Below are 24,919 nucleotides of genomic sequence, written 5' to 3'. Positions count from 1 at the left end.
TACAGATCCGATTCGTACGGAAGCATCACGATCCGTGAGATATGATAGAATCCAATTGGTTAACCAAACAGGGAATCCACAACGCCTCAATTTTTCCACAGCGAACTGATGAGGAACACGGTCGAATGCTTTTGAAAAATCAAAATACACCACATCGATTTGTTGTCGTTTTTCAAGTTTGTCTATCAATAAAGAAACGTAGCTCATTAAATTGGTGGTAGTAGACCGCTTTTTGACAAACCCGTGCTGATCAGTGGAGATAATGTGCTTTACTGATGGGTAAAGAACATCCAACACCATGCGTTCGAATACTTTTGGTAAACAGCTTAGGATAGAAATTCCTCTGTAATTGGTGACATCGTGCACGTTTCCAGTTTTGTGAACAGGAACAATTACAGCTTCTTTCCACTTCGCTGGAAAATAGTGCTCGGCAAGCGAGCGGTTGAAAAGCAGAGATGCAGGTAAAGCCAAAGCAGAAGAACATTCCTTCACGAGCGTCGGAGGTAACCCGTCAGATCCTGGCCCTTTCGATCCATCGACTTGTCGTAGATTGTTGTACACCTCGCGTTCAGTAAAAGCAGTAGCAGGTATACTCAAAGAATACGTCGGCAAACTACTCAGGTACGATTCTGACAAAGGCGGTGAGTTATTACTTAGCACGCTTTGAAAGAATGACGAGAATAGGTTGGCTGAATCCGAAACTGTCGACGAAGATTGGTGACGATAGTGGACACTGACAGGAATTCCACGGGAAGAAGTTTTATTCCGCAGATGAGACCAAAATTGTTTCGGGTCAGCCTTCAAATTGATCTCCATTCGTGAAACGTACAGCCGAAAACACGATGCGTTCAATAATTCAAATTGGTGTTCCAAATCACGAACGAGCAATTTATCATCTAGATTTTTTGTCCGGAAAAATCGTTTGCGAGCTTTCCTTAAACGATTCCTGAGGTTACGCAGCTCTCCATTCCACCAAGGTTGTTTGTTATTAGATTGATATCTGCGTTTTCTTCTAGGCACGAGATATCGAAAAATTGCATCTAATTCATAATAGAATTTCTCTATTGCTTCATCCAAAGTGCCATGCGCCAGTATCTCCACCAAGTTAATTCGTATAATTTCAGCACTTAACTCACGAAAATTGCACCGATTGAAATCGTAGAAAATTTCTGCATCGTCAATCATGTGCACGCATTGAGGAACTTCAATTTTTAAAATGAAAGGAAAATGGTGGTGATCTAGTTTCATTAGTGGCGATGGTGGTGCTAGAATTTCGCAATCATTGGCGCAACTAACAAATGTTAGCAGTTTTCCATGCAGGTTCGTTAAAAAGTTAATTTGTTGTAAACCGGAGGCAATCATAGTTTCCACTAATAAATGTTCATGCTCTGAAGACGCGTTATTCGGCAGTAGACACCCAACTTCCTCATCCAAGCTCCAGCGTAACAACGATAAATTATAGTCGCCTAAGACTACAACCCTATCACGGTCTCCAAATTTATTGTAAAGCTCATTCACACAAAAGGCATGTTGCTCATATAGAGAAAGATCAGTATTCGGCGGTAAATAAATAGCACAAATGACAAAACCAGTGCTCTCGCATGTGACACGGACTGCTATCTGCTCAAGACGGTCAGCTCCATGAACGTACACTGTGCTACTCTCAATGCCCTTTTTTATTCCAATCAAAACGCCGCCACCTCGCAGATACTGGCTAGTCAAATTATTACGATCACATCGATAAATAATGTACTTGTCGGTAAGCTCTGTATCAAGTATATTACCATTAAGCCAAGTTTCTGTGAGTACAATCACGTCGTAATCAAAAGCATTAATTTCTAATTAATAGAAGATGACCTCGATTGATAATGAGTAATAGTTTATCGCTTCAACCGAAATCGCAGAATGGTACTAAAGGTAGAGAAACGCTTTATAAATAACAAAACTTGATCACAAGCTTAGCGAAGGGAAGCTTAAATATCGATATCCGTATCGCAAGTATGTACAAACATATAATCGCATACATTTGGGCTATTGATGTAATTTCGTCGGCTACAAAACAAATACAAATCACGGCAAATAGAGTCTATATTCTGGGTTCGCATGTTCGGTGTTGGTTCCTAATAAAGATCAATCTAAGCAGACTCTCGTGCATTTGCGAATTCAAAAGTTTGACGATTAATTGAAAATGTTGATCATTAGAAATTTTGGTTGCCTTGTTCCACATCAATGGCTCGAACAATCCCATGGGGCTGATCCTTGTAGTTTTTTTTATATAAAAACGGTAAAAGGGTAAATTGATGATGCAAATTATTTCGTTTGGCTTTGTCATTTGCGGTGGAATTGCTTCAATTGTGCCATAAATAGAAGAGCATAAATCGAAAGGGTAAATGCATTGTATATTTATAAAGTGAAATTTATCTAATTCGTGATTGAATACCAGTTCCTATCAAAATATTTGCAAAGGTTTTTCATCACTTTAAAAAAAGTCTACAGAATTCGAATACCGGTACCCCAAAGTGTTCGGTTACCGGCACCCCATTTTTTGACAATTCTGAGATGCAGATATGCTATAATCAATATTATCGGTATGTTGACCTTATTTTATTCAAAAATCAAATATAATTACTGTTTGGTCGTAGAAATAATGCGAAGTTAAACATGTTTAATTATGTATATCCAATCTACATTAATTTACCGAAATTTAGTATATAAATAACATCAGCCTAATGGAATTAAATCAAAAAATTGATGTTTGTCATATTTACCTATGAAGAGCTACTGCTGAACCAAGACCTAGCACGAACATCATGAAGAAAAATAAAACGGAAAACAGCTGTAACGGATGTAATATTAGTTTTTCAGTATATAAACTCTTGAAATAGTACTCACCTGTGGAACAACATTGAATTTTGCGATGGCATCTGGATATGATATGAAAGCCAAACCCGTACCACTTTTAACCACTTTGGAAATATCTTCTATTCCCAAGTTATGTGCTAGGTTTCCAAGAACACTGAAGATTGTCATACCAGCTAGAAGACTAGTAAATGTATCCAAACATGTCACTATCATTGCATCTCTGAAACACGGTTATTGATCAATGAATGTTTGTATATTTTGTTATAACTGATAAAGTGTACATATAATGCAATACAAGCAATGTTTGTTGGCTGTCTAGAAGCTATACCAGCACTATGTTTTGAAACAAGAGTAAGTGCAACGCTCTCAATTTTATCTTAACACTCCAAATACCAAGCCCGAAAAAAAGTTGGAACGGTAACTTTGAGCTGTCATAGCTCAGCTGTTTTTCAACGGATCTCAATAAATTTTACACCCTCGAATTTTGTACAGTTCGTAGATTATTTTAAGTATATCAATAATGACAATCGGTTTCCGGACTCCTGTTTCGGAAGTACCTACAATAGTGGAACTCACTTCGTTTTCTCAAAAATGGTCTTATCGATCTGAGAACTGCTTTACTCTGTAGGTTATACTAGTTGATGATGAGAAAGGCATCATTACACCACGAGTTCAAGTTCTACTTTGTTATTGTACAAAGTCATCGCAAAAATTAAGAATTTCCGTTTTATCTAAAAACTAAAAATCTATTGGTGAAATTCGAATTATGAGTCTCTAAGAATTAAAGTTTCTATTGATTGCAAACGATAGAAGTATGAAAACATATTTTGATACAATAAAATCTCAATTTACGCCTCCAAGACTTTGCTCGTAAATTGAGTTTAGAGTGTATACCAAAACGTTGAAGGCATAACAGAAATTTAAAAATTTCCGATCCTGCGCCGATTTTTTAGATTCTACGGAAATGTTTGACAAATTCAAAATTGTAGTAGATACCAATTGAGTTTGTTTTATATGTACATAAAAATTATTTGGATCTATGTGTTCATTTTTTAGTACAGCACAAAAATCGAAAAAAAATCAAAGCCTCCATTTTTGATTTCAAAAATTTAAGCTGTATATTTTCAGGTTGTTTTTGATGGTGCTAAAACGTCAGCTTAGCATAAATGGTAGCTGGGTTGACTAGCAATCGAATAATGTATAAAAACATATAGGTAATCGCTTTGAATTCAGAAATATTTACGACCATTGTAAAAAATCCCACCTTTTTTGTGGTCTTCTGTTTACAGTTTTCTCTATAACTTTAGGTAGACAACTCTATGTTAAGTATGTTTTAGTGCATTTTATTTCTGAAACTAGTACCATTCGAATGGTGAACAAATTTCGAAGATCGGTTGACTAACAACAAAGTTATGACGCGAGAAAGTTGGAGTTCTCAAAATTCTATTCACAATGCTGGTGCCGCATAAATGCAGATAGGGCATATTTTGTGAGTGAAAAAAAAACTTGGAACGGGAAAAATCATATTTTCATTGATTTTTCCTAACCGATTGTCAATATTCACATACTTAAAATAATCTGCGAGCTGTACAAAATTCGAGGGTGTAAAATTTATTGAGAGCCGTTGAAAAACAGCTAAGCTATGACAGCTCAAAGTTACCGTTCCAACTTTTTTTGAGGCTTGGTGCTTCGCGTAACTTTTTGAGGCTTGGTATTAGGAGTGTTAAGATAGTTTTAATATCTATTCTTATCAATATCATAGTATCTCCCAATAATTCTGAACCGCTATTTATCATACGGCTCAAATATGGTAGAAGCGTAATAAACCACACCACTTTCAAATGCCTGTATCAACTTATTGCATAAGTCACTGTGAGCATTACCATGTGCCAAAGAAAACATGTCGAAACAAGAAAACTCGCGATTCAAGCAAGCGCCGCAATTGAGTTTATATCAATACAAAATGCCTATATCAACACAAATAAAAAACACCCATACCAAATAAAAGAGGTGGTCAAAATCAAGTAATTAACCCGTGAATGTGCATGTGTAAATAATGCAGAACGATTGGAACATTCGATCCTATTCCATTTACGGGTTAGCAAAAATACAGAACTGTTGTTGTATGCATCTCAGCCAACGCAGTCGAAAATCGTTTGCGGTCGAAGCAAAAGAAACAAAGACAATACAGTGCAGTGAACAATAGAGTGCACGGAATGGTCAAATACGATTTAACAAAGCCTGAAACTTGGCCAACAAGGCCAAATTCAATTTGTATAGATTTCAAGCGTTGCAAAGTTAGACCAGCAGCAAATGAAATTGAAATCTTACTTAAAGAACGAATGCATCTAGACGCTAATAATGTAACTGAGATTCAATTCAACAAGGCGTCTAACTGTGTGTACATTATGTTTAAACGTGAAAGCGATGCAATTGCATTCGCTTCGGTTAACAACGAGGTGCACAGCGTTGAGTGTGACAACATTAAATACAAAATTCCTGTGCACATGGTGGACAATGCCATACAAGTACGCGTGCATGACCTTCCCCCGCAGTCCAGCGATGAGTATGTTCGGGAAACTATGTCGCAGTACGGTGAAGTTCTTTCCATCGAAAGGGAAGTATGGCGGAATTTTTTTTCGGGTATCCGGAATGGCGTGCGAGTGGTACGTATGCAACTACGTAAAGCAATTCCATCTTACATCATTTTTAATCAAGACGGGAAACATCCGTGTAAATCGCTGATTACGTATGAAAATCAACTGGTTACATGTCAGTTTTGTGAACAACCTGCACACTACGGCAAACCTTGCACTGAAACTGCGAAAACAAACAAAACAAACAAAAACAAGGACAACCGCTCAACAACGGAAACTAGTGAGTGCAGTGCTCCTGTTTTAAAATCACCTTCACCATCTAACCAAACAGCAACTGCAACCAATGTACAACAAGGCGCTTCTACAGTAACTAGCAACGAGATCAAGACTGCGAATAACAAGGAAAACGAAAAGAAGACGGAAATCAACAATGCCACCGATGCGTCAATGGACGACGAGACGAGCCACGAACAAAGTGCCCCTCAATCCTCGTAGGAGGGAAATGGAAGCTCCTCTCCCCCTAGAAAAAGGGTGACAACGAGATCGAATACAAAGAATTTTTTGTTTAAAAAATCGGCTTAATCGGCCACGTAAAGCTTGTACGCAAATAGGCCTGAATAAAGATGTCTTTTAAATAAAAAAAAATCGTCACACTTTTCAATCCGATATTGCACGAGAATCTACCTAGATTGATCTTGATTAGCCAACACTAACACCGAATATTGTTTGTCTTTATTTGAATTTGTTTTATAGCCGACGAAATTACACCAATATCCCAAACGTATGCAGTTATATCTTTTTACATACTTGCGATATGGATTTCGATATTTAGGCTTCTCTTCGCCAAGCTTGTGTTCAAGTTTTGTATGCAAGAAGTTATTTTCATAGCGATAAGTTTCTCTACCATTCTGCGATTTCGGTTTAAGCGATAAACTTTTTTCATTATCAATCGAGTTCATCTTATATAAATAAGAAATTAATCTTAAGCACTCAAAATTTACCCTGGGGTAGTTGTCAATTTCTCAGGCGAAACAACATAACATGGAATTTCATCCGAGCTTGCATCACACAAGATCAATGAAAGCTTCAAATAATTTTATGGCACTTTTTGTCTTGCTGTCTAGCAACAATCTACTTCTAACATGCTACGCGTAGGACTGAAACGTTAGCTATAATTTCGCTTCTATTTATAGATTCGCGTGCTTCCAACAGCTTCGCTTTTGCATCGATTGACCAATCAGAGCGATGCGATGCTCTTTGATATATCGCTTACTCCTTCAAAACCGTCGTCTATGGCAGGGAAATCCGGTATGCCGGAGATTTTTAGCAGAGAAAATAGGACACTGCTCGCTACTAATCAAAATTTCAATCATTTATAATTGAAAATGATGCATGATGCATTCCAATCGAAACTTAGACATATTTCCAATCGAATGATGATTTAATATTAATTATGGATACAAAATAGACAATTAGGTATTACGCTGTAAGTGTTTTAAAACCTGACCACATTTCTACGTGTACTTTTCCTTGAGTTTCTGATTTGCACCCCTACATAGAAAATAAAGATGTGTTCCACATCGAAAAGGTCAGTACTTTGGCGATCTAATGTCCGACAAAAATCACTATAGATGTTTTCGAGCGCAGTGTTAGCGGATTCATACGTATTTGTACTTATACAAAGCAGCAACCAAATAATTGATAAAGTATTTAATAAAGCCCTTAAGGAACCCTATACATAGGGAGCAAACAGACTTATCCGATAATCATGGTGAACGCAGTCGTATTAGCTGTTATTTATCCATCTAATCTCGCATCTTATTATCTTATTAATGTTCCGCGAATTCGAATGGTGGCTAAGCCCTATAGTTCGGTCGAAACACCAGGTGAGCGGGTGTGGATGGGGATTGTAAAATGACGAAATGCGAAGGGCCAAACAAAACCTGTTTTAATCCACCTAGTGGTGTAATGATGCCTTTCTCATATTACTCATAACATCAAAAATATTACTGGAAAGTTTGTTCGGACTTAAATAAACAAACTCTACAAATCCTGTATACCCTTTTGCAGTTTTTAATCAACATTTCCAATTCTTCCGAAACCGGTTTCAGATGACCGGTATAGCCGAAGTTGGTTTGTTTGCCAGCAACAAATATGACCTAAACATTTAAACAGTTTTGAACCTAGTTAAGCCTAGACTTACTATCTCATGCTCTATTTCGATTAAATCAATTTAACGAAATCTAACAAACGAAGCTAACCTGCATTTCTGCTATTTTGCATATGTAGTCAAGCTAAACTGCATGAATCAGCAGCATAAAACATGTAGTAGGATTATTACTTTTATTATTATTATTGACTTCATTACACCACCGGTGCGGTATTACTGCACTAATGGATGTGGAAATTGCAAATTTTTTTTCAATTAAATTTGAATTCATTGTCATTCGTTTATTCTTTTGGTTGTATAGATCATAAAATAGCTATAATTTTTATCAACCGCAGCACCAGACTACCAATATTACACACCAGTAGTAGACATCCGTAATCAATTCGATTTCTTCATAGCGTGTACGAAATAGAACAAAGCACGTATCGTTTGTTTGTGTTTTCTTCTTCTTTCGGTGTGGTACATATTGTCATTCAATATGGCGATCTGAAAACTTTGACACTCAACGCCCTGTAACTACGGAACCGGAAGTCGGGCCCGAATGAAATCTCACAGTAGCTTTAAAGATAATATGAGCTTTAATTCAAATCAAGATATGTAAAAATCGGTTCAAGCATCGCAGAGAAATAGAAGTGAGTTCAATTTTTCAGGTTTTCCTGCACCACTTTCGGTGCTTCCGGAACAAGAAAAGGGGAGACCAGTAGTGCCGATTTAGGCGTTTATGCCCATAAACTAACAAGCTCTGCAAACTAGAAGAATGTATCAGACAGCTTAATGGGATTTGTACCTGTTTTTGACCATCATTTGTGAAAAAATACTAATAAAATTAGTAATTTTCCACTTATCACGGTTTAGTTCCGGAACCGGAAGACGGATCTGGATACAATGTTGTAGAATTCTTTTAGGAAACTATAAGACCTTTCATTAGAATCTTAGTTTCTGAAAATCGGTTGAGCTGTTTTAGAGAAATTTGAATGCATACTTTTTCTTTAATTTTCACATATTACCATGTAACTCCGGAACCGGGAGTCAGACCCAAATCAAATTCAATAGCAGGCTATGTTACTATAAGAACATTTATTTGAACTTAGTTTGTAAAAAGCGGCTCAGCCATCTCCGAGAAAAGTGCATAATTTTATTACATACATACACACACGGACACACTCAGAAATTTTCTCAGTTCGTATGAGTAGTATATGACATTCGGTTTTCGAGCGTCGGTTAAAAGGTCGGCTTTCGCAGTGATTGCATAACCTTTCTATATGAGAAAGCAAAAAATCGTCTCAAAAGGAACGATAACAAATATCGACTAGCTCTCAGATGGTTTTAGCAATAAAATCAGTTATGTATGCAGTTCCGATAAAGGGTGCAATAAAACTATGTGAATACGATCTAGCGGCGGTCATGAAATAGACTCGCTCATGTCTAGAGAGATTTGCGTTTGTTTACACGGGAGACGCAATATTTGAAATGATGTGCATTCACGAGAGAACAATGTCATCCCTCGTGACTGCAATTGAAAAAATTGTTTTAAACCACCTAGAGGTGTAATGATACCTTTCTCATTTAATTCATATTCTCATATATAATATTGTGTCATTCTATTCAAAATGTTTCTCTTCGATTCTCGAAAGAAAACAAAAGAGATTCTTTGTTCAGTAACTAGTATAACCTACAGAATGTAACAGTTGTAACAGTAACGCAAATCTCTCTAGACATGAGCGAGTCTATTTCATGACCGCCGCTAGATCGTATTCACATAGTTTTAGTGCACCCTTTATCGGAACTGCATACATAATTGATTTTGTTGCTACAACCATCTGAGAGTTAGCCGAAATATGTTATCGTTCCTTTTGAGACGATTTTTTGCTTTCTCATATAGAAAGGTTATGCAATCACTGCGAAAACCAATCTTTTAACCGACGCCCGGAGACCGAATGTCATATACTATTCGACTCAGCTCGACGAACTGAGCAAATGTCTGTGTGTGTCCGTGTGTGTATGTATGTAACAAAATTATGCACTCACTTTTCTTGGAGATGGCTGAGCCGCTTGTGCGATTTTGCCATGGTACTCTAAACGACGATATAAATTTGTATTGTATCCAAAAATATGCAGTAATTTTTGGTAGGACCATAAGACCTTGCATTTGACCCTAACGAAATAACGGAATAAAGGTTTTTGTTTCGCCGATAAGTGACGGTGTACAATATTTAACACTTTGCACCCTATAACTCCGGACCCGGAAGTAGTATTCAAATGAAATTCAGGAATTCCATATGGGACGGTGAGACCATTTTGGAATATATGACTACTATTTCCGGTGCTTCCGGAACCGGAGACCGGGAACCAGGATAGCCGAAATCGGTTTATTTAGTTGCCTACTGATAATGGCGATCGATTTGCGTAGTTTTGAGAAGATTTTAGCGAATTTTTTGCGTACTAAAAATTCTGGTACTTTGTAGTGAAATGCCATCACTGTATATGCAATAGGCAAAAATTGTTTTGAGAAGATCTCCTCCCGTTAAAACTTAAAGTGCGAAGGAAGAGAAAACAGTATTTGCTGACAAAACATGTGGCTACAAAGCACCTGTCGAGTCAGTGGACCAACCAAAGACCTTGGAGTCGAAACCTGACGAAGCTCTATCTAGTAAGACGGCCGTTGTAGAGCAGCTCGACGTGATCATCGCTTTTACTAGGGAAAAGAGCAACATCAGGAAACGCGTCAGGGACTCAACAAGTCACAACCGCGCGACTAAAAGGCGTAAGAATCTGGTCGCTGACGGTAGGGATAAGGATTGCCTGGTGAAAAGGACCAACCGGATAAGTAGAAACCAGACATAAAACATACCTGACATGGAGCGGCCCTGGCTCAAGTTGAAGATAGTCCCCATAGAGCGCGAGGGAAGGGCTAGGAGCAAAGGTCAAGACCGACAAGGAGAAATACGCCAAAGACCTCAAGGCAAAGTGATGCAAAGCTAGTCGAACGAAATTTGGCAACGTTATGACAACGGTACCTATGCTAATAAGTTCCTAAAAGTGAGCAGGTAAAAAGTTGGTTGGTCGGTTTGTCCAATGACTGCATACCAACCGCCGGTGGTAAATTTTAATCGTCGTGTAGCTGCGCAGCAATTGCTGCATCAGTCGGTTGTAAAATGGAGCACGGACGTCGTTCTCTTCTCGGGCCCCTATCTCATCTCCATCGACAGCGGTAAATTGGTTGCGAACGGATCCAGGGTATAAACCCCGCGTTGAAATCCAATACAGAAAGTCGTGATAGCGCACGAGCCATATCGAAAGAAACGGCGTATATTATTGCAGCTGCTACGCCCCACCGCAGTGTCCAATTTTTTGACAAGCTGACCGTAAACCTTACACTGGAGATTGGAACATGGCTTTAGCCTCAGCGACTATTTAGCCATTCGCTAGATCCTCGTGTCCGCTAGCACTGCTACAAGCAAACGATGTTGACAGAGTGACGAACGAAGAGTTGTTGTCAGTGGCGAGATTGCTCGACACTAAGAAAATCCCCAGGCCAGGCAGTATCCCATACGAGGCTCTGTAGATAGCTATAAACTCAAAACCGTACATGTTCAGGGAGGTCATGCAAAGATGTCTGGACGTGTGCTTCCAGACATCTGGAATAACTAAAATTGGTACTGTTATCGAGACCTGGGAAACCTCTTGGTGATCCGTTGATGTTTAGAACAATTACATGTTCAGGGAGGTCATGCAAAGATGTCTGGACGTGAACTTCCAGACATCTGGAAAGACTAAAACTGGTACTGTTATCGAGACCTGGGAAACCTCTTGGTGATCCGTTGATGTTTAGAACAATCTGCCTGATAAACACTGCAGGGAAGCTGCTGGAATGAATCATCCTGAATAAACAAGCCCTGTTTATAGAGGAGACAGGAAGATTGTCCAACGAACAATACGTGTTTTGCAAAGGCAGATCGATGGTTGATGTCATAAAATCGTGGTGATAGCCAGTGCAGTGGTCCCTATTCAACCCAAGCGACGTGGAAGTAACGCTTGACATGCGCGGTAGTAACACTTGACATCAAAAACGCGTCCTATAGTACTTGTGAGCGGAAATAGCTGATTCGCTACTTTGACTGGGTGTACCAGGAGTATACAAAATTCTCCAATCACGGCTGGAGTACAATAGGGATCTGTGCCCGCTCCTGTGAAACATAATTCACGATGGCGTAGTGAGGTTGAGGATCCCCCCGGACGTCAAGATAGTCGGTTTCGTGGACTACGTTACACTGGCAGTTTACGGAGAATCCATTGAACTCAGTCCAACTGAGCGTATCACACTCGATTAGCATGGTGAAGGACTACCTGCGTAACAGGAAACTGCAACTAGCTGATTGTCGATGTCAGCAGAGCTTCTTTCGCCAAGGAACTCTTCGTCGGTGTAAGTTAGACCCTACTTCGGGGATTAGCCGAGTAGTAGCCACAGCATCGAAGTCGAGTCGTCGTGAAACGAAAGCCATGCTTCAACCGGAATCACAGGACCGACTTCGACACTCATTCGAATGTTCCGTGTGGTGTAACACGAAATTCGGTGCCGGAAGAATTACTTTCATCGGAGAGCTCTTCGTCGGCGTAGTCGAGATACTTTGTCGGAGATTAGACGAGTAGATTGCGACGTAGCTCCGGTATGGATCGTTGCGCCACCAGTGAATCGGATACCATCCTCCAACCGAGATCACTGGACCAATCCAGACATCATGCCTATCGAGCCGTTTTCAGGTTTCGGGAGCGTCGGTCCCGGGAAAATTTACGTCGATGTAGGCTAGATGCATCGTCAGGGACTAGCCGAGAAGTTTCATGACGTCGACCAGCCCTGGGTCGTTGAAGCGCCAGTGAACTGGAAGTCATGCTCCAACCGGAATCGTCTCGCCGACCGACCTTGACACCCTCCTGGTCGATCTCCTGAAGTAAAATGAATGGTTCAAAGTCGAGAGCCAAAGGGTTCCAAAAATAGGAGAGAACGATGCAAAGGTCCATGGCAATGCACAAGGTCGGTAAGGGAGCTGTGAGCACCAATAGCTTTCCACCTCGAAGTAATTTTTAACGGTGGTACCGGAAAGGTAGGGATCCAAGTTGTTTTAGTGTCCAATTCCAATTATTCGTTAAGGCACCTAATATCAGATGGATTATAGAGCAACAAATAAACAAATTATACAGTACCACACGCTGTGCGTAAACGCATTTCATTTTGTAAAAATACAGAAATCGGGATCACGCAAAAATATTGCATTTTGCGTACTCGACAAACTGAGTAGAATAATATATGAGCAATCTGTTTTCACAGTAACTGCATAACCTTTTTTTATAAGAAAGATAAAAAAGCATTTAGAATAACTCAATGTCAGAAAAATCATCCAACTGGACGGTACACTTGAAGAGGCCAGCATTAGTAGTCTTGTCTTAGTTTAGCGGAAATGCTAGGGATTGGCCTAAGTTTAATAAAGTTTTTGAATAGACTGCATAGGAAAGTCAATACAATAATTTAGAAAATATGTCTAGACTTCGGTAGGCTTTTGAAAATGAGGCCGCAAATGCGTTTAGCAACTGATGGACCCAGAAAATGTAGACGAACACGAATAAAGACGAGTATAAATAGGCTTAGAGAAGTGTTGTTACAGTTAAGTTCGTAACTTAAGGTTCATGAGGGGTTTGTGTTAAGCGTGCACGAAACACTCTGCATTAAAACAGGTACATTAGTAAAAACTCGCTTGAAGAGCGAAACGGTACTGATTATTATTTTGAATACGCCGGCCGGACGGAGGGAGAGAACGCATAAGTTAGTTCTTTGGGAAACAGGCAAGCGACCGGACGGAAAAAGTGTTCGAGAGAAAAAAGGTGTGCCGCGTGTGTTGGACGCTCGCCATCGGGCAGTGTTTCTTTTCGGGAGAAACGTTCTCTTTCGTTAGTTTATGCCAAAATAGTTTATGGCAAAACAGATAGTTGGCAAACGAAGTTCGTCGCAAATTGGTGCCGCGAAAAGCCGCGTGGGCAAGAAAGCAGACAAGTCACGTGTCGAACGTGTTCCACACAGTCCAGTGTAACTTTTTGGCTGGCACAACAGTGTTTGGATCTTTGAAAAAAACCATGTATGTTAATGAACTCAACAAAGCAAAATTAGATGTCGTCGAAATCCAGAACAGTTTGGATTTCGTCATGAACATTCAACTACTCATCAACTTGTCAGAGTAACGAACATGATAAACACAAATAAATCTTCTGGGTTATCCACTGGAGTTGCTCTTCTAGACATAGAAAAAGCATTCGACAGTGTTTGGCACAAAGGTTTAATAGCAAAAATGTTTGATTTCCAGTTTCCTATTTATTTGATCAAAATGATTCAAAATTATTTAACTGATCGTACTCTTCAGGTTAGCTATCAGAATTGTAAATCTGAATTGCTACCCGTACGAGCCGGTGTTCCGCAGGGTTCGAGCGTAGCTCCAATCTTGTATAATATTTTCACTTCTGATCTTCCAAATCTACCCGTTGGTTGTCAGAAATCATTATTCTGTGACGACACAAGTCTGTTAGCCACAGGTAGAAATCTAAGAGTGATCTGCAGTCGCCTACAAAGAAGTTTAAATATTTTCAGTGATTATCTGTCAAAATGGAAAATTAAACCAAACGCAATTAATTATCTTTCCTCATAAGCCAAGAGCTTCTTTTCTTAAACCAAACAATAATCACATTCTTAAATTGAATGGCTTGGAATTGACATGATCTGATCAAGCTAAATACTTAGGTTTAACGTATGACAAAAAACTCACTTTCAAGGATCACATTGAAGGAATCCAGGCAAAGTGTAATAAATATATTAAATGTTTATATCCTCTTATAGACAGAAATTCTAAGCTCTGTCTAAAAAACAAGTTGTTAATTTATAAACAAATTTCCAGACCAGCCATGCTTTAGGCAGTACCAATTTGGTCAAGTTGTTGTTCCACCAGGAAGAAAACGCTTCAAAGGATTCAGAATAAAATTCTGAAAATGATTTTGTAGCGTCCTCCCTGGTTCAGTACAAATGAGTTCACAGACTCACAAATATAGAACCATTAGATGTAATGTCACATAATATTATAAGCAAATTCCGATTAGTTAGTAAGTTAGTATATAAGTTCCTTTTCCCCATTACACAATACAAGTAGGTCTAGAATTTTCCTACACAAAAATCTCAGAATTGCGGAAGCAAATAATGTCCTCATGGTAATAACCAAATCATATATATAATAGGGCTGAAAAGTCACCACTTGTGACTGAACACCCAATTTAAATCTTAATAATTTAATTTTAACTCATATTCCAATAAATAGTTATTTAAAAAAAAAAAGATGTCGTCGAAATATAAGACGTTCTCAAAGTTTTTGACGTAGGATTACGTCTTTCATTTGCTCACCTGGGTGCATTTTCAAAATTTCACGGCACGAAAGTGTAACGAAATTACTCCAGATTTGGTTTCTTAATAACTGTTTGCCTGATTGAGTATTTTCTCTAATTCTTTCACTAAACGAATATAAAAAAATGTAGGATTGTTGCTAATACCACGTTTATTACGATAACATTACTAAAATAGTGAAAAAATAGGTCCAAACACGAAACATCAAAACCAACCGAATCTATAAATAGAACCTGTTGCACGTTTGCTAGCTTCCAGGTCACATTGATCATTCGAGTGCAGTGATTCTTTGTCGTTAGTTGAACGTATTCAGACGTGTTTTCGTTCTCTCGCGTTTATTCGTTCGTTTGTTGAGTTTATATGGCGAAACGTAGAAGCCGTTCGGGAGGCTCAAAAGCTAGGCCCAAGGCGAATCCTAAGCGTAACAAAAATAACACACCCAGTCTGCGTGTGGTTATGCAAAATCAGAACCAGAATCAATCCACAATTGGTGATATGATGTCAGAGCACTCCACTCGTTCGGAAATAAGAAGTAACCGTACTGCAACCAACGTAAGCGATGTCAACGGATTCGGTGGCCCTATTGATGAGCTGCCCGAAGAAGAAGAAGAAGAAGCTAATCAGTTCCGCTCGCAACGTTACAGCTAGAATTGATTCTTATTGGAATTCAAGCAGAATTCAAGCTGTGTGGTATCGGCATCAAGGTGATGTTACATACCAAATCCGAGTACGTGAAGGCAAAGAATTATCTCGATCGTGCTGATGCAGAGTATTTCTCGCACGATTTGGCTACTGAAAAACCATTCAAAGCAGTGGTACGTTTACCACTGATGAGCGGTAATGACATCGCATCGGAGCCGGCCGAACGATACAAGCTCCAACCGTTTGCTGTTTTCCCAATGCCTAGGAAGGATGTCACCAACAGGTATTGCGATTGCTTGTACCTTGTGCATTTTAAAATAGGTACAGTGACACTGAACGCTTTAAAAGCCGTTACATCCATCAGCAGTATGATCGTGAGCTGGGAACCGTACCGTGGGACAAACCGTGACGTCACCCAGTGTATGCGCTGTTTGAACTTTGGACACGGTACTCGCCAAATCCCATGGTTCTCTGGTCATCGTTGTTGGCAGGATCCGGAATGCCACTTGCTGGAGTGAACGGTCAACCAGCTAAGGTGAGTTTCCATTTAAATACCCCTCATTTAGACCTAAATCTTCCGCCCAAATTTACCATTGAACAACTCTTGCCGATCTTCGCAAAGATGTGCAACAAAATGCAAAAATGTCTAACAAGATTTGACCAGATTTCAGGGTTAGGGCAACTCATCATACAATATGCCTGTTAACCCGTTAAATGTTGTTTTATGGAATGCCCGCGGATTGTCACGGAAACGCCTTGAGTTGTACAATCTTTTGGAGCAGCAATCAATAGACATTGCACATATAACAGAAACACATTTAAAACCCGGAAATAACTTTAGTTTTCCTGGGTTTAACATAGTTAGGCTGGATCGAACTCACTCGGGCGGAGGAGGTGCAGCTCCAGCCATCAGGAAACCAATTAAATATACAATTCAACCACACTACCGAACATCTGTTATCGAAGCCGTCGGTATCGAGGTGTCTTCCGATACTGAAAAAAATATTTTTATTGCCGCTTATTGCCCGACACAGTGCTATGACGGCAAAGGGATGGCAAGAAAGTTTAAAAATGATCTTGCGAAGCTAACCAGAACCGACAAGAAGTTCATCTTGGCTTGCGATTTAAACGCGAAACACGAGTCATGGCGAAATATCCGTAGAAATGGGTGTCTTCTCTTCGAGGATCTACAGTTGGGTTATTACACTGTCCACGCTCCGTACATTCCTGTCACCTGCCGACATCTCGTCCACCTTGGACATAATCCTGTCGAATTTCGACTTGCTGAGCCAACCAGATACAATGAAGCTCTGACCATTTTCCGGTTTCATTTCAAATCGGTGGTGATATTCAGCGCAGAGAACCGCAAACCAGGAAAAACTACCACGACGTCAACTGGGTGGAATTCGCCCAGATTGTTGATCGACATATCGATGCAACCAAAGCTTTGAATTCCACTGACGAAATAGATGAAGCTTTATCCGAACTAAAGGCCGCTATCTCTACAGCTGAGAATCACTGCGTTAAACAGGTTCCGATCTACGGAGTATTGCTTACAATCGACTCGATGACCAAAGCAATTATCCGTCAATGTAACAAAGTACGGCGCCAATTTCAATGGTCAGGCGATTTATCGAAAAAATACTTTGCATCGAAATTGTCAGAGCTGATCAGTTCCCGAGTTGATGATTTGGAAAAACGATAACTTTTCGTCAATGATCCGAAGGCTGGACCCGTTCTCGCGGCTCTTCTGGAAAGTGTCAAAGTTATTGAAGTCCAAACCGAAACAAATTCCTCCGTTAGCACTAAATAACGACATTCTGGTCACCCCTTTTGAAAAAGCAACTGCAATCGGCGAACACATTTTGCGCTCTCACAACCTGGGTAATTGCGTTGTCAGTCCCGCGGAAGACGCAGTTTGAGAAACGATGTCCACTTTGCGTAACACCCGCTTCTTCGTTCCGGATAATGTCAAGGTTAAGCCCGAACAAGTTGCCGCAACAGTAAAAGCATCCAAAAACATGAAGGCGCCGGGCTTTGACTCGATTTTAACCTTACATTGAAAAAACTCAGCCCTCAGACCTACACTTTTATTGCCAATGTATTTAACAGATGTCTCGATTTAAACTACTTCTCCTCGGAGTGAAAAATCTCCAAGGTTGTACCGTTACTGAAACCATCTAAAGATCCAACGAATCCCTCTAGCTATCATCCCATTAGCCTTCTGTCGTCGCTAAGCAAGCTCTTTGAAAAACTAATCTTAGATCGTGTTCTGTTGCACATCGAAAACAACAATATTTTCTTGCTCTAACAATTCGGACTCAGAAATGACCATTCCACAACTCATCAGTTGCAAAGAGTAGTGAACATCATCGACCGTAACAACGACGAATCGACTTGCCACTCGTTTATGAAAACTGTATCGCAAATTTAACTACCCCTAAGTAACTGATAATGTCAAAACGGAATTGTTGAAAAAATATTGAAACTGGCAACAAAATACGAAAAAAGTAGATTTTAAATAACAGTTATCCATGGTTACGTATGTTGTTTCATTGCAATATATTAAACCAAATTCTCAGAAGGAAAACAATATATGATTTCTGTGAATCGGAAGAAGGTTTTGTGAACTATCACAAAAAGTAACCAAAATGGTACATTCGTAGGTAGTAGCTTTGTATCTCTATATTGATACGGAGCTTAACTCTCTTTTTCCTATATTATAGATCATATACTTCGGTATGAAGGCAATAGTAGGTCCCACTCGTTCACCGAGGAGAGTTGGGAAAATCAGTATGCCGGAAAATTTTTGTTATAGTAACATAATGAAATAAAAATTATTAAGAAAAACGCAAAGAACTGTAACGTAGTTATCACTTTAGTGAAAGTCCAGATGAATAAAGCCGAGTTTATATAAACCTATATAGTAAGTAGAACGAGAACAATAATTGTTTTGACAACTTTAATATTGTGAAGCATGCCGACCGATTGCACCTAACAAGCGTGTAGCGGTCGTTGAGGCCGTATTGTGACGGATAGCGATAGTACTCGTTCTGCAATGAATAACCATCATACCAGGAAGGATATTGAAATTCGAGCTAATCGTACAGAGGAGCGTAATGCTTCCGTTCGTATCGATCATGAGCCAGTCGTTCACGTCTTTAGGCAAAGCGGAGCAACTACGAGTAGTGCGCTGTTCTACCAAGCGAAAAACGGACTCCAGAGAACATACGACTAAGTTCAAAGAGCGAGGTTGTCCAGAGATATCCTATAATTCTATCCAGGCCGTCGTGAACGAATCAATAACGAAAACAGTTTGGTTTTAAAGCGATTGGAATGTTAAATTGATCGTGTTCTTGAGCTAAACTGTGAGATCCTACTATTTTATTTATTCTAATGTTAATTTTATGTGGCTGGTTGTTTGTCTACAGTGTTTCCGTTTGGATTTCGCACTTTAAAAATTTCAGCCCGAAAATGTGTGTAGTACGCAGGAGTTTGAAAATCACTCAGAAATTCGTAATCGTCTTGAGTCAATGGTGTTTTATACTTCAAAATGAGTTCTTAAATCCTGAGTTTCAGCAGATTGGGAAGCTGTTGCCGTGGATATGATGTATTTGCACATATCTGGAAACGAACTGCGTGTCCTGTCATGGTCGTCGTCTGCACTCCGTACGATTTGTTGAATATGCTATCTAGCTGATAACGGTATCCGACGGGAGAGTCTATTTGCTTCAGTTTTTTTGATCGCTTGGTAATTCGTTATATGACAGAAGAGCACTGATGCAAAAATACAAAGAAAAAAAGGCGGGTGAGTAATGTCAGAGACATAACTGGATGTCGTTAATACGAAAAAACTGACACGCTCCCATCACTTTTCCGAATATCAGTTAGTTGATTGATTGTATGAATTGTGCAAGCTTTACTCTTTTTCACTAATAGAATTTGAAGCGATACACCTACATTAAAGTACAGATTAGTTACATTAAACAGCTACTATTCTACAACTATATATTCCAAACTTGAAACAATTCCTTTTTAATTTGCTAATATAGGAAGCTAGGTACGACAAATTTGTAGTTTATTTTTATTGAAGCTATGAAGTTCGAAGATATCTGATTCTTCTCGAAATTTCAGTACGAGACAATTGCAATGGCCTGGTCTGAAATGTATCTACGATCTTCGGTATGCAAGAGTGATTCTAATAATAATAATGATAGTAATAATAATAATACAGATTAACCTGTATATATGGCAACCCTGTTTCGCATGGCATATTTTCACACGACCCCATACTAGTATAAAGATGTGTTCAACATCATCACTTTCGCTTTCGCATTGCCGTTCGTAATTGAATGTGTTAGTGACGGTACAAATCTGTTTTTCTACCTGTTTTCGGAGCCATCGTTCTGACGGTGTCTCGTACGTACAGAGTAGCTGCTTTAACTTAAATGACGCTATTTCTCACATCACATTTCCTTTTATACGTGCTAGTGGTAGCACGGTAGGACGTCCCCTTTGTTAGAATTCCTTTCCTATACGCAGAACGGGAAACAGTGAAACGATATAAAAGAGAGAGTTAGCAGAGCGGCAGCCAGTAATACTGAATGGGTCGTCGAGCTGCTAACAGCATGTTGTGGAGGAACAATTAAGGGCAAGGTAAAGTCCCGCTCAAACCGTGCTGGTCTGAAGTGCCCAGTTGGCGGCAGAATCCATCGTTTGCCTCGGAAGGGGAACTACGCCGAGCGTGTCAGTGCTGGTGCATCGGTCTATCTGGCGGCAGTGATGGAGTACTTGGTTGCCGAAGTGTTGGAGTTGACCGGTAACGCTGCCCATGACAACGAAAACGAAAATCATCCCTCGCCATCTGCAGCTGGCCATCCTTTGAAAACCCCGTCCTTTTCAGGATGACCACATCACTGTGATAAAGAAATATTTAGAATTGCTTTAAGTTTAGCCAGTTCTGATACGCCTGGAAAGTAGAATGCGCAAATCAAGTGGAAACATTTGTTCTAACAATTTTTGTTTTCGGCCGCATACTAAAGTAATCGCGACAAAAATACATATTGATCTGTGGCAAATCTGTTTCGCACGACATATTTGTAAACTAGTATAAAGATGTGTTCAAAATCATCACTTTCGCTTTCGCATTGCCGTTCGTAATTCAATGTGTTAGTGACGGTGCAAATTATTTTAACTCCCATCTTGATGAATCTTTTGGTAGGAAATATTGAGATTTGAGATGGTTCTCGTGTGTGTCTTGTTTCGGCAATGGGCCTTGCTGGACTTTTTGGCTGCCTTTTTCGGTGTCATTGTGCTGACGGTGTCTCGTGCATTCATATCGGGAAACAATGAGACGACAGGTCCTCGATGTTGCTGTCGTGTGTCTTGTTTCGGGAAGAATTGCTCAGCAAATGATAGGAAAAGTGAACCATTCAACTTTTATATGGATGCTCTTGTATAGATACAGACATCTCGCGTTCTGATTGGCTGGTGCTGTCATGGGTTAAATCAAACAGGTTTTTCAATAGTGTACTATTGAAAAACTTCAATATTGTTGTGATACACGTTCAAGTTGAAGATTTTCGATTCTAATGGTAGTTAGATTATATAAATCCTTCTACAGATCACTGAGCTATGAGCTTTCAAAATACGAGAAAGGCAAACGCGCCATATGAATTATCCTCTTTGATACTCGTTTATACCAAACATTTCAGAAAAGTTTCATTGTGAACTATTTAAGAATATGTCACACAACTGAAAGTTTTATCATAAAATTGTGATCATATTTCCGATGGCATGTAGCAAGAATTATGTTGATTCGTTAGATATAACAGGAGATATTCACGATCAAAAACTTATCACTCTCTCAGAGGGTAAATTTTGAAAAGGCGCCCCATAGTAAAGTAAGTCGTATTCACGACAAAATATTTTTGTACTATTTCTGCTTTTTATTAATGTAATGTCGATTTATATTAAACAACGGAGTTTTTCACTTACCTATTTTATGATATTGCCAAAAATTGCGAACGAAACCCAATGAAAACATTTTATTCTGATTGAAGAATAGTTTGTTTTTGTTTATTTGTGTTGCAAAATAGTGAGTCTTGGTAACGAGTTTGTAGAAAAGGGTTGCTGGAAATAGTTTTTTCAATGATTAATAATGGGTCGCTATATTTGTGGTAACTGGCGGTAAATCGCTCACAAACACTTTTTACTCTGATTTTTCTTCGGAGTGTCTGGTCGTGTCGTCGGTAACAAGCTCGTCGTAAAGTCTACAGCTATGGCTCTACTGGACGTCGAGAAGGCATTCGACAACGTCTGGCACGAAGGTCTCATCTACTAGATGTATCGCTACAATTTCCCAGTGTACCTCATCAAGATAGTGCAAAACTATCTCAGTGGTAGAAGCTTCAAAGTCAGCGTGAACTGAACCCTGTCAAACGGGTTTGTTGTACCTCAGGGTAGTATTCTCGGACCAGTATTGTACAACGTCTACACCTCGGATTTCCCTCGTCTTCCTGATGGTTGCCAATTCTGCTTTTTCGCGGATGATACAGCTATCCTTTGCAAAGGAAGGGTCACAAAACATCTCACCACCTTGATTCCGTTGTCAGTTACATCAACACCTGGAAGATAAAAATTAACGCTTCCAAAACTCAGGCGATCCTGTTTCCATACAGTCTATCACAGCGACTCACTCCTCCAGCTGATTGCAAGATCGTGGTTGATGGGCTTCCAATCGACTGGTCCAATGAGGTACCGTATACTACTTTTCCGCTCGCATGTCGATAACATAAAAATTAAATGCTCCTTGCTCATCAAGTGTCTCTACCCGTTAATCAAGAGAAGGTCACCTCTTATTCCCAAGAATAAGTTAGCCGTTTACACCCAGATCATCGCTCCAGTGTTTCAGAACGCGTTGCCTGTGTGGGGGAGGTGTGCCGTTACACATCGGAACAAAATCCAAGTGCTGCAGAACAGAGCATTGAAAATGATTCTGGATCTTCCGTGGTTCACCAGGACTTCAACAGTTCACCAAATAGGAGACGTCACTATCGTCAACGAGAAACTTATTTCAGCCAATAGAAAATTTCAAGAAAAATGTACAATCTCAGAATATCCTTCAATTAGTACGTTGTTTTAGTATTTGTTAGTAGTTTAGTTATATAAATCAAACTATCTCTCAGTTAAACTGTTAAAAAGAAATTTAATCAAAAATCATTAACTAGAAAATTACCGTAAATTTAAAGATGAAAAGTAACATTACTACATCACTTGACATGTAACATCATACAGAAATGTAACCAAAGAGAACAATAAATATTTAATGTAAAAAAAGTATGTTTGCTAGCTTCAGTGTATGATAATCCATAAACGGAGACACATCGAGTGCGTAGAGCGCCATGGCGAATATGAGGTTCCGTTCCTCAAGCATAAACGCAAAACAAACAACAACTAGTTCGTCTGTGAGCATATCTGCTGTTGGACATTCGCAGTGTGAGTTTCACTTCAAACAAAAGTGATTGCATCATCTTGCTGATAGTCGTTCGCATTGGAGATAAAGGAAACGTAGACAAAACTTGAGAAAATTGTACAAAATAAGCCGTTCTAATGGCTCTAAATATTATCTTAAGAACTATTAAGATTGCTTCTTTGCAAATCGAAGATAATCATCAGTTCAGTGCAAATTTTGAATTATTTGATTAGCCTTGTGCATTTTTCGCTATGCGAAATTTACACCAAGCGATGGTTAGCTATCATTTTGCCGCATCGCGTTGCAGAAACATGTTCCGGAAAGTGTTTAATATCGTAGAGAATTCTACAGTTTGGTACTTCTGAATGCTTGACATGAAACCCGGCAGCATTTTGAGAGTTTCTTTCACTGAAATAAGCAAACCCGAAACGACATATTCGACATCAAAATTCTATTTGTTGCTATATTTGTGACCGTTGGGACCGCCCCTTTGTGAAAAAGTTACAAAGGAAATCACGTAAAAAGAAAGCCCTTAACCAAAACTACTTTAGCTTGAAATCGATGTGCGTGAGCGGCAATGGCCCCTCCAATAAATTTTTTGGGGGGGGGGGGGGGGGGGATGAACCTTGCCCCCCCCCCTCCATAGTTGCCGCGCCTGTGTGACATTACATCTAATGGTTCTGTATTTGTGAGTGTGTGTAACTCATTTGTACTAAACCAGGGAGGACGCTTCAAAATCTTTTTCAAAATTTTATTCTGAATCCTTTGAAGCGTTTTCTTCCTGGTGTAACAATTTGACCAAATTGGTACTGCATAAAGCATGGCTGGTCTGAAAATTTGTTTATAAATTAACAATTTGTTTTTTAGACAGAGCTCAAAAATCAATTTCTGTCTATAAGAGGATATAAAATTTAATATATTTATTACACTTTGCCTGTACCCCTTCAATGTAATCCTTGAAAGTGAGTTTTTTTGTCATACGTTGAACCTAAGTATTTTGCTTGATCAGACCATGTTAATTCTAAGCCATTCAATTAGAGAATGTGATTATTGTTTGCTTTAAGAAAAGAAGTTCTTGGTTTATGAGGAAAGATAATTAATTGCGTTTTTGTAGCATTTGGTTTAATTTTCCATCTTGACCTTGATTTTGACAGATCACTGAAAATATTTAAACTTCTTTGTAGGCGACTGCAGATCACTCTTAGATTTCTACTTGTGGCTAACAGACTTGTGTCGTCACAGAATAACGATTTCCGACAACCAACGGGTAGATTTGGAAGATCAGAAGTGAAAATATTATACAAGATTGGAGCTACGCTCGTACCCTGCGGGACACCGGCTCGTACGGGTAGCAAATCAGATCCACAATTCTGATAGCTAATCTGAAGAGTACGATCAGTTAAATTATTTTGAATCATTTTGATCAAATAAATAGAAAACTGGAAATCAGACATTTTTGCTATTAAACCTTTGTGCCAAACACTGTTGAATGCTTTTTGTCGTGAATACGACTTACTTTACTATGGGGCGCCTTTTCAAAATTTACCCTCTGAGAGAGTGATAAGTTTTTGATCCTGAATATCTTCTGTTGTATCTAATGAATCAACATAATTCTTGCAACATGCCATCGGAAATATGATCACAATTTAATAATAAAATTTGTAGTTGTGTGACATAATCTTAAATAGTTCAAAATTAAACTTTTCTTAAATATTTGGTACAAACGAGTGTCAAAGAGG

At 39.2% G+C, this 24,919-nt stretch overlaps 1 protein-coding gene across 5 annotated transcripts in view; it reads right to left on the bottom strand.

Moving 5' to 3' along the window:
* LOC131440627 (sodium-dependent nutrient amino acid transporter 1-like) overlaps positions 1-24,919 on the bottom strand; it is a 458,129-nt gene that overhangs the window by 56,780 nt on the left and 376,430 nt on the right. For 4 of the 5 annotated variants that reach the window (XM_058612074.1, XM_058612075.1, XM_058612072.1 and 1 more), the window contains exons 7-8: positions 2,893-3,082; positions 2,769-2,836 (exon numbers count right to left, since the gene is read on the bottom strand). The exons of the other annotated variant lie outside the window; for it this stretch is intronic. In XM_058612074.1, coding sequence (XP_058468057.1) covers positions 2,769-2,836; positions 2,893-3,082 — 258 coding nt within the window. The remainder of the gene's footprint in view (positions 1-2,768; positions 2,837-2,892; positions 3,083-24,919) is intronic. 5 annotated transcript variants of the gene reach the window in all.

The sequence above is a fragment of the Malaya genurostris genome, chromosome 1 (genome assembly GCF_030247185.1).
Source record: "Malaya genurostris strain Urasoe2022 chromosome 1, Malgen_1.1, whole genome shotgun sequence".
Taxonomy (NCBI): Eukaryota; Metazoa; Arthropoda; class Insecta; order Diptera; family Culicidae; genus Malaya; species Malaya genurostris.
Note: the sequence above shows the minus strand (reverse complement) of the source record. Positions and strands in the feature narration are given on the sequence as shown.